The 10,822-nt window shown below is 30.0% G+C and overlaps 1 protein-coding gene across 3 annotated transcripts; it reads left to right on the top strand.

The window, feature by feature from the left end:
• Nucleotides 1-4,269: 4,269 nt before the first annotated feature.
• LOC118030801 (calcineurin B-like protein 10) lies at nt 4,270-8,256 on the top strand. Of its 3 annotated transcripts, XR_012170229.1 has the most exons (10): nt 4,270-4,537; nt 4,651-4,825; nt 5,102-5,184; nt 5,888-5,947; nt 6,430-6,538; nt 6,634-6,686; nt 6,822-6,902; nt 6,992-7,104; nt 7,260-7,383; nt 7,634-8,256. XR_012170229.1 is itself a non-coding variant. In XM_035035076.2 (9 exons), the coding sequence occupies exons 1-9, from the start codon at nt 4,502-4,504 to the stop codon at nt 7,312-7,314; spliced, it is 762 nt and encodes a 253-aa protein (XP_034890967.1). In that variant the 5' UTR covers nt 4,270-4,501; the 3' UTR covers nt 7,315-8,256. The 3 variants fall into 3 exon arrangements, 2 of the variants coding, with proteins under 2 accessions (XP_034890967.1, XP_034890966.1); XM_035035076.2 differs by having other exon boundaries at nt 4,654-4,825; nt 7,260-8,256; XM_035035075.2 differs by having other exon boundaries at nt 7,260-8,256.
• Nucleotides 8,257-10,822: the final 2,566 nt, after the last annotated feature.

The raw sequence follows: 10,822 nt of genomic DNA, 5'->3' as shown, positions 1-10,822 counted from the left end.
AAAATTAAATTTTTTTTAATTATTTTAATATATTAATATTAAAAATTATTTTTTAAAACAAAAATATAATATTTTAATATATTTTTAAACAACAAATATTTTAAAAAATAATATCTTCAGGAATAACCCTTTAATATAGATCAGCATAAATGATCGGATGACAAACTTTTGAGTATCAATGATGGACTTCTAAGCTCCGTCTAGAATCAAGAATCGATACAAATCGTAGTCAGTTCAACGATTTGCAATTTTGAGTGATTAATGAGAGTGGAATCACACGACAAAATGAGACGGTTTTTTTTCCCCCCTCGAGATGAGACGTGTGGCAAAAAATCTACAGAGTAAAACAACTAGAAAAAAAAAAGTCGAGGATATAACACCCTCAACTACACGTGGCAGAGCTACTCCCAGTAATTCTAATTCATAGCGCAACCAAATTAATTATGATTAAATTTTTTCTTGATATAATACATTCACGTGAAACAATTCTTTTAGGAAATGGTTTTCATATTTGAATTCCAAAAAAAAAAACATTTGATTATTAAACCAAACTACCTGATTATAAAATATGGAGCACGATACTGTATTATCGGTATGAGATCTCTAAGTAGTTTTTAATTACTGTTTTAAAACAGGAAAAAAATAGATATGTTAAAGTTGAAAATGCTTTTGATTAAAAAGATAAATATAAAAATGAGTATGTCCATGAATAAATTTTTACATTTTTAAACATATAAAGTACATAACAGGCATGTTTTAAAAAATAATATTTATTATTTTTATCTTTGAAATATTCATATAAAAAACTTTTAATTTTAAACCTGTGTCAATCAATATATACAATGATAAAAATAATTATTACTATAATTATAAAACTCATTCTATAAATTAATTCAAAATAAGTCTCGGATAAGTTGAGAGTGTTAACTTAGATTATCGTATTGATAAAAATATTTTATTTTCAAAAAATAATTTTTAATTTTTATTATGATTTTGAGCAAATTATGGGTGGACTCATATTTTTAATCATGTTAAGCCTAGTCAATCTTTCTTTCATGTTTTCTAGATTTTTTTTAAAATTAATCTATATATAAATGATCTGATGACAAACTTTTGAGTATCAATGATGGACTTCTACAGTCGTAGTCAATTCAACGATTTGCAATTTTGAGTTACTGATGAGAGGGTTTTTTTTCCCCTCCAGGATGAGACGTGTGGCAAAAAATTTACGAAGTAAAACAACTATAGAAAAAACAAAAGTCGAGGATATAACACCCTAACTACACGTGGCAGAGCTACTTCCAGAAATTCATTGCGCAACCAAATTAATTATGATTAATTTTTTTCTTGGTATAATACATTCACATGAAACAATTCTTTTAGGAACTGATTTTCATATTTCAATTAAAAAAAATCATTTGATTATTAAACCAAACTATATGATTATAAAATATGGACCACAATATTACATTGTCTGTTTGAGATCTCCAGGTAGTTTTTAGTTACTGTCCCCAAAACAGAAAAAACAAAGATATTAGAGTTAAAAATATTTTTGATTAAAAAAATAAAAACAAAAAAAATACAAGAATAAGTGTGTCCATAAGACAATTTTAAAGTGAGTTTTTATTCTTTCAAACATATGAAGTATACAGTAAACATGTTTTGAAAAACAATATTTATTATTTTTATTCCTAAAATATCCATGTTAAAAAATCTTAATTTCAAACTTGTCCCAATCAAATTATATAATGATAAAAATATTTATTATTATAGTTATAAAACTCAACCTAAGAGTTGACCCGAAATAAGTCGTGGGTCATAGGCTGAGAGTGTTAGCCCGGGTTAACACGTCATGTTGACAAAAATGTTTTTTTTTTAAATAGTCTTTGATTTTTTTACTATGGTTTTGAGCGAGTCATTGGTTGGCCCATGTTTTCAATCCGGTCAAGCCTAGTCAATCTTTCATTTATATTTTCTTAAATACAAATTACCCAAGGCCTTGAGTTATTTATGTCATGAGGCAACACACCAGGTCGATTTGAGTTATATGACTAAGAATATTTTTCTTACATTAAAATGTTCTTGATCCAACATGTAGCGTAGCACTAATTAAAAATCTACTATTAAACAAAGTTAATTTAAACTTTTATTTTTTTAAAAAATAAATTTTCAAAATAATATATTTTTGATGATTTTTTTTTCGTTGACTTTGCCTAAGATAAATCATGTATCAATGGATAGATAGGTTACCCCCAACAAGCTATACGAGGTTTTATAAATATAATTTAGGTTGTTAATTCAGAACATCAACCAAAGCAGACATTGTTAATTAATTTACTACTCAACAAAAGATTTTGAAATGTGATGAAATTAGATGGGGCTGGCTTGCTACTCGTTCTCACACCTAAACCCACTAAAAATGCCGTCAAAATAATGATGGGGTGCGCTAATTGTCTCATCCCAAATTATGGTCTAAACTTAGCTATCATAAATCAAACTTTAACGCGTATATGATTTAATAATTTTGTCAATTCTTACAAGCAACGATAACGACATTGTCTGCGTTAATTATTGTGGCTCTGATTTAATTAATGAATCCTCAACCACCTCAACACCATTATTTATATGAAAAGTCTAGTGGTGTCACACGCAATCGGTCATAATGGACCCCAGACAAGCTATAATTTAACGGGGGGCAGTGAGAATCTTATGATGACGTTTTAAAATAAAATAAAAAAATATTTTAAAAAACAATCATTTTTTTTTTAATAGCACAGGTGTTCAATGCTTACACGGATTAAAATCCTCTCTTTCTCATTCAGTATTTCTTATATGGTCGGAAGTCCAATCACCAAAATAATTTTGCTAAAGAATTCATTATGACTGTATAGAAAATATTTATTTGACGATATATTAGCTTTAAAGAGATGGTGGTGTCAAATGGCAATTTTCAAGAGCCTATTTCGCCTCTGCCGTGCTAGATTTTGCCTTGACTATTGTGCCGTGATATGTTTCGTTTATTATGCAGCGTCTTGATGTGTTATAAAATAAAAATACATAAATTATTTGATAATAAATTATCATGTCACGATGTGAGTAAATTTATTGCCATGCGATCATACAGCACATTAATTTAATATTATATTACTTGTATTTGTTTCTGTTTAAAAGTCCTATCAAACATATTTATCTCTGTATTTTATACCATGAATATTTTATAACAAGATAAAATGATCATTGTTAATGTTCATAATTATGTATATGTTTATAATTAAAAAATACAAGCTGGCTCTTAATAAAATTATAGTACTTGTATTTATATTTATGGATACAAGGTTTGGAATGTGAAACAAGGGTAAATATGCACCATTCACAATTTCTTAAGTTATAACTTAAACAGATTTTAAGGCTGTTTTTTTTTTTTTTTTCAAAATATAAGTAGCAACTCATCTAAAAAACATTTGTCCCGATGTTTTTGAAATATAATTTTTAGGTTTGGTTTTTAAAAGTAAAACTTTCATATTTTTAGGTTTTTGTTTTTGTTTTGTTTTTTTTTTAATTTTTTGGGTTTGATTTTATTGAAGTAGCACTTTATGATTTTTTTTTTAAATGTCATCCCTATTATTTTTTTAATATATAAATAATTTATCAAATTATAAATATTTTGCAGTTTCATCCCTTATAATTTTTTAATTTTTCAAAACTAGCATTTATATTTTTAATTACTATTTAGTTTGTTTAAGATCTATTTTCTCTCAAACTTTATAATTATTATTATTTTTTTTATGTTTCTGCACATATTTTTATTAATGTTTTCTTAATGATTCTATTTTTTAAAATTAAATTGGATGATATTAAAACTTTTTGATTGAACTTGAATAAAAAATTTAATGAATTGCAAGTTTTTTAGATTAGAATGAGTTTAGAAGTTTTTCTTGAGTCATTTTAGTTTTTTCTCCCCTTTTAAAGGATGTTTTATGTTATGTTATTTTATTTTTATTTAATTAGGTTAATATGAAGTTGTTTGATAATTCAAATAACTTTGACTATGGTTTTTTTATTTGTTCCATTGTTTCTTTTGTTGCCAATTTATTTATTATTATTATATTATTTAAATTATAACTTGAATCAATGACTAAAGACGACCTGAATGTTTTTTAGCATAAAAAAAAAAAAAAACTCGGCCCACGGCCGAAACGCTAGCAAAAGCTATATAAATATATTTTCACCAAGGAAGTTAAAATATATACACACGTTAGCCCCACCTTACAGTCAACAAAATAACAATCCGCGGTGTCAATTTCTGTTTAAGGATAAACACCAGATAAATTACAGGCCTTCGTGCCTGTCTTCCGCAATAAGCAGACATTTCGACATCCTATACTCTGTGTCTTCATCTGTTTCCTCGGTCAAATCAATCAAATGCAATGCCATCTTCCATATTAGGACTCCCTTCAAGTGCTGCTCATAATCTCATGAACTCTCTCTGCTTACTGCCTCCATGGATTTCAGCAACAACAGCAGCAGCAGAGCACCTGTATTACTATATCACTACATCCTCTTAAACCTTCATTATTATAGCATTTTGTGTTTGTTATATTTTGGCGCCAATTCTGGAAGAGAATCATTTTTTTTTTAATATTTTTTTAGCAGAGATTGAGTTCTTTGACGATTGGGGAGCGGATCTGTGCCGCGTGTATACCATTTGCGGCGATCATTGATATTTTCATTCTGGCTGTTGGTAATTGCTTTGAGTGGCGGCCAAATGTTAACAGAAATCGATGTGGTTTCCTAGATATAGCTCGCCTTGCCGATGGATCTCGATGTACTGCCCCTCTCTCTCAGTTTTTGTTATGTTTTGTTTCCTGGTGGTCATTGAATAATGATCAAAGGGCTGATTGGTTTCTGAGAAAAGCAAAGAAAATAATTTAATTTTAATTTAGCCTCTTGCATTAGCTTAATTTGAGTGAAGTTTAGGGGAAAAAACATGGGTTTTGTGTTTGTTTTTGGGTGAAAATGCTTGTATTTAGATTTATATCTGTTTTAATAATCAAAAGAGAATAATAGTGTGGTTGAGTTTTTAATGGAGATGATATTGCAGTTACTGTTAATGAAGTGGAGGCCTTGTACGAGCTGTATAAGAAGTTGAGCAACTCGATAATCAAAGATGGCTTGATTCACAAGGTGATTTTAATTATTTGACTATTGCTAATTTGTTTTCGTTTTTACAGTGTTTGTCTGGCAAGGCATGGTGCCTGGATGGACTTTGATTATTATTTTTTAATTCAAAATAACTTGTAGAGAAGTCTATGATGGTTGAGGTTGAAATATTCATGGGTAACTCAAGCTTTCTATGAAATTGAATGGCCTTTGTGTGACTGTTCATTTGGATTTTAAAGAGTCCAGGTAGTCTGCTATGCCATTATACATGACATCGCTGAAGTCTCCCTTATGGTTATGGTGTGTACTTCTGTTTTTTTTTTTAAATTGGATAATCTCAAGTATGATCAATTTTATTGATGGATGTTAAAATCAGAATTTGTCCCTTCAACTCATGATTTATAATATTAAGCTTTTCTTCACATGCCTGAAAAGCGGTTAATTGAACAAATGGTTATGTAATTATCAGGCTGACAGTTAGAAATTTGTGTATGGGACTTATAAATGAAAAAATAGGTATAGCTGATGATCGAAAAATTGCAAAATGAAAAAAACAAAATCAATGCACTTGCTCTCTGGTGATGTTAAATTTCATAGCATTTTGGTTCTCAAATGGTGTAACTGATTGATCATGCAGGCAAAAATTAATTTTTGTTGCATATTTGACAGTATTCTAGACTTGACCTGTGGTTGCATGCTTTAATTGTTTGTGCTTGTTATCTTGCAGGAAGAGCTTCAATTAGCACTATTCCAAGCTCCTCATGGCGAGAATCTTTTTCTAGACCGGGTAATGAACCTTGAACAACTTCTATTACGTACGTCCTCATTTCTATTGCTTCAGTTGGTCTAATAAGTGCAAAAAAGATTTTGACACAAGCAATAGAAATATTGAACTGGCATTTGTAGATCTTTCATAATTGACTCGACTCCCATAGTGAAAACAACGCTATTGATCATGGATAATATATACGTGCATAATATGAATCATTTTACGTTTGATGTTTTTCTTGGCATAGAAGTCAAGAGTTGATATTTGTAGGAGCCAAATAACAGATTTACGTTTCCAAAAAGAAAAAAGAATTTATGACACAAAATATGAAATATGCATTTGGAGAATGGTTAGTGTGTGCAATTGGCCAAATCTTGTGCTGAAGACAATATGGATATTAATGAGAGGAGTTCCCTTACATTTAATTGCTGTTCTTACATCCACTTATTTTTGCAACCGACTGTTTTAAAATAGTGTGCTTGTCTTTTTTTCTTCCCTAGCTTTTTGATCTTTTTGATGAAAAGAGAAATGGTGTAATCGAATTTGAGGAATTTGTCCGTGCACTCAATGTGTTCCATCCCTACGCACCCATGGAAGAAAAAACTGACTGTGAGGGCTCAAGGCTCAATACTTTTCTTTTGATTCACGAAAATTTTTTGGAATTGTGGTCATGTTTCATCCCCACAAACTCTGTTTTTTGGCAGTTGCATTTAGGCTGTACGACCTGAGACAAACTGGGTTCATTGAACGAGAGGAAGTGAGTATCCTGTACTGGCTTTCATTCTCAAGTGATTGTTGCCATAGTTAACGGGCAAGCTAGTTTAAATACTGAAAAAAATATACTCATAGTATCAACTAAACTTTTATATATTTGGCCTTTTAATGATTTCAGGTTAAGCAAATGGTGATTGCCATTTTATTGGAATCTGATGTGAAATTGCCAGATGATCTTTTGGAGGCTATCATAGACAAGGCAAGCTGTAGTCTCAATATTTATTTTCTTGTTCCTACTTCCGACAATTACATTTTGATGCTCACATGGTACCTTCAATCTCCCTTCAGACATTTGCCGATGCCGATGCCGACAAGGATGGTAAAATCAACAAAGAAGAATGGAAGGCTTTTGTGGTTCGACATCCAAATCTATTGAACAACATGACTCTTCCTTATCTGAAGTAAGTGGCTTGCCTTGTACCATGTGCACTTTCCCTGTTTGTAAAATTCGTCCATTTTGCTTTTTTCGTTTTGCCAATTTCTCCTCTCTTGACCTTGACTGAAAATTCATGAAAACTACTGATTGGACTTTGCTATTATCATCATTATCTTCCAGGGACATAAGCACTGTCTTTCCAAGTTTTATTTTCAACACTGAGGTTGAGGATTGAGCATTCTCTAAGCTAGATGTCTTGAAGGGTTCAGCTTCTCACAAAACCGCTTCGCTTGGGCAGTGTTTGGTAATGCATTTACACTGCGTTTGAAAGTTCTTTTCAAAGTGCGTAACATTAATTTGATGCCTTTTAAAGTGCTTATGGATGATTTTGATGCCTTTTAAAGTGTTTATGGAAGCTTTTGGTGCTAAAAACATAAAAAAGAACCTGCCAACGCATCAAGTAATGCTTTGAGTAAAAATGCATTTTTGCAAAAGCACTTGCACTGCATTACAAAACACAAATTTTATATTAAAGAGGCTTTCATCTGGATCAGAAAAGTCATATATTGACCTGGGGAAGGAACTGTCTCTACCTTCATTAAGCAAATTCAAAACCTAAGTGGTCGCTTCATGGGAGGATCGCATGGTTCATCCTGGCTAGCCTACGATCTAATCTAACCTCTTTGCTGTACAGTGAGAAGGGAAACCTTTTGTAATGGAAATTGGTATTATTGCTTTTAAATTTTGCATTTGGTTGCCTTGTGTACATTATTTTGGTAATCGAAGGTTGCTGATTGGCGCGCGCGCGATACTGCGCGTGTGTGAACTTAACTCGACAAGGCGGGGCACTTGCTATGGCAAGGACTGATAGGTGGCCGGGCGTCTGCCATGGCAAGCAGTGGCAAGCAGCATGCTAAGCACACTCACTACTAGCGAGTAAATGCACCTGTCATGACAAGTTCTGGCAAGCTTGTTTTGTGATTGGCCGTTACAAATTTTTTTAGGGTTGTTGCTTGTCTGCGTGCCCAGCAGCATTAGAAGTGTTAAAAAAAACTGGTTTATATGTAATATTTGCATTATCTTTCATGCTCTAATATGTCAAAGCCAGATAATATAGATATTACATATAATAACAAGTAAAATAATTTTATAAATGAAGAGCACGAGTCGGGTATGAGTTGAGATTTTTAAGTGCATTTTATAATTTTAATCTTTTCTATCTTGTAATCAAGAGACCATGAGAAAATAAATAAAAATTTAAAGAATTCATATTGAATTTTTATTTTTTTAATCAAATCACAAATTCAAAAGCACTTCATAGTCTCATCTTGTAAGTCTATTTTTGTATTATATTGCACCCTAACTATTTGATAAAATGCTTAACTGAAATTTTTTGTTTTTGTAGAAATTATGATAGTTTTTATGTTATCTCTAATATATGTATTTTAGAGGTTTTATCTAGTTTCAACCAAATATTTTTTTTTAGGATCTTCGAAAAATAAAAGAATTAATATGTCCAACTCGGAGATATTTATAATATCCAAAACAAATTTAGCTCTGTCTAATATATTCAACCAACATGAGTTAAAAACAAATTGAATGAGTAAGTTTATATTTTTGTAAAATATCAAAAGTTGAGTTAGATATAATTATAAGTCAACCTACTATATCCATGAACTCCCCTAATCAACATCATACTAGTCCGATTAGTCTCTTTTTTTAAAAAAGTTACCTTTAATTTCCTCGTGTGTCTTGGAAGACAAGCCAAGATGTTTTGCGAGGTACCGTTTGGTTATTACTTTGAGATAAAAAAATAAAAATAAAAATAAAACAATAAAAGTAAAAATATGTTTAGTTAAAGAGATAAGGATATGAAAATAAAAGTCTTTGAAACAATTTTAAAAGTTAATTTATGTACTTTCAAAACATGAAGGTAAAAAGTTAACATATTTTCATAGACAACATTTTTTTATTTATTTTTATCTCTAAAATGTCTCAGTAAAAAACTCATAATTTCAATATTGTTCAATTAAAATATATAAGGATAAAAATAATTATTATCAAGTTTTAAAACTTAATTTGAAGGTTGACTTCAGGCAAAGCCTAAGTTACGAGTTGTGAGGGTTAACTTAAATTTTTTAAATGATTATAACGATGTTGTTTAACAAAAAAAATCAAATAAAAAAGTTGAGTTTTTGACCTGATTTTCTATCAAGTTTTATTCTAGGTTGCGAATTAACCTAAATTTTTGATACAATAATATGTATGAAGGGTAAAGTAATTTTTTTTATATTTTTATTATGTCTTGTTTACCATTAATCAAACAAGATTTGAAAACAATTATTTTATCTTCTACACCATAATTCAATAACATAATTCAATTATGTTATTGTCTTATATTTTATTTTATCTTTTCTATCATCATTGTTAGAGGTTTTTTTTTTTTTTTTTTTTGTATGTTCAGAACAATAACTGAATGCTACATAAGAGATGAGGTAAGGATTTTCTTTTGGTTATCGGTTCGCTCTCTTATGTCAGGTATTTATTAAGCAAACATTTTTGTTGAAAGGTAGGGTTTTCTTTATGTGTAAGGCAAAGAGGATGGTATGGAATGACAAACATGCATGATTAATTAACAAATTATAACTTTTCATCTAGCTGTGCGATAAACACAAGCCTTGCTAATTTGGAAAGCCAATTTAAAAGCTCATATCTTAGTTGTGACACAAATCTGGTGAAGGTTGTTTTCGAGATTAAAATTCTTCATCATCATCATCATCATCTAGACCTACTAAACAAGTGACAAGCAACCATCTATGATGTGTTGGACAATAAAGCTTAAACTAAGCTTGTGAAGCATTTAGAATGTGATGGAACACTCACGACAAGCCTATTACAACTATATCTTAGTTACCGATTGTATGACTATTGGGAAATTTAAACTTGTTGTATGGTATAGGTATGGATGATATGTATTACTGAGAATAAGGAAAAGAGTTAAATTGTGTTATGAAATAAATTACTCATGTAAGAGGTTAATTATTTTGTATTCTAATAAAATGTGAAAAGTTTGGCAGATACTTCAAACGGATAGTATTTCTACTCAGTTATGACATTTGCGACCGAGACATATAAGCGAGTAAGGGATTATAGAGTTAAGCGAATGAGATTCACTTTGTGATCAAAGAACATGTAAATTAAATTTATATGAGTGTTGTGTTTATGGTAAATAGTACATTGTATAATTTGGTATAACTATTCATCTTATGAAAAGTACTATAGATTATGTTCATTTTGATATTTGAGGCTATTTTCATGTTTTATTAAAAGGTGGAGCACAATATCTATTGATATTTATTGATAACAACTATAAAAAAGTCTAAGTGTATTTTTTGAAGAGAAAGAGTGATGTGTTTCTCGCCTTCAAGTGGTGAAAAACCTTGATTAAGAAGTAGACTTGTAAAAAGATCAAGCGCTTATAAATTGATCATGGTTTGAAATTTTGCTTAGGTGAGTTTGATGAGTTTTGTAAAAATAAAAGAATAGTTAGACATCGTATTGTCAGAAATATTCAACAACAAAAAGTGGTTGCATAATGTATGAACAAGACACTTTTAGGCCTTGTTTCTTTTTGCGTTTCAAAAACGCTTTCGAAAAAAAATGAATTTTTTTTTTCTTTGCTTCAAATTAATATTTTTTTAGTGTTTTCAGATCATTTTGATGTTCTTATATCAAAAATAATT

The sequence above is a fragment of the Populus alba genome, chromosome 6, assembly GCF_005239225.2.
Source record: "Populus alba chromosome 6, ASM523922v2, whole genome shotgun sequence".
NCBI classification, from domain to species: domain Eukaryota; kingdom Viridiplantae; phylum Streptophyta; class Magnoliopsida; order Malpighiales; family Salicaceae; genus Populus; species Populus alba.
This window is presented reverse-complemented; position numbering and strand designations above follow the sequence as displayed.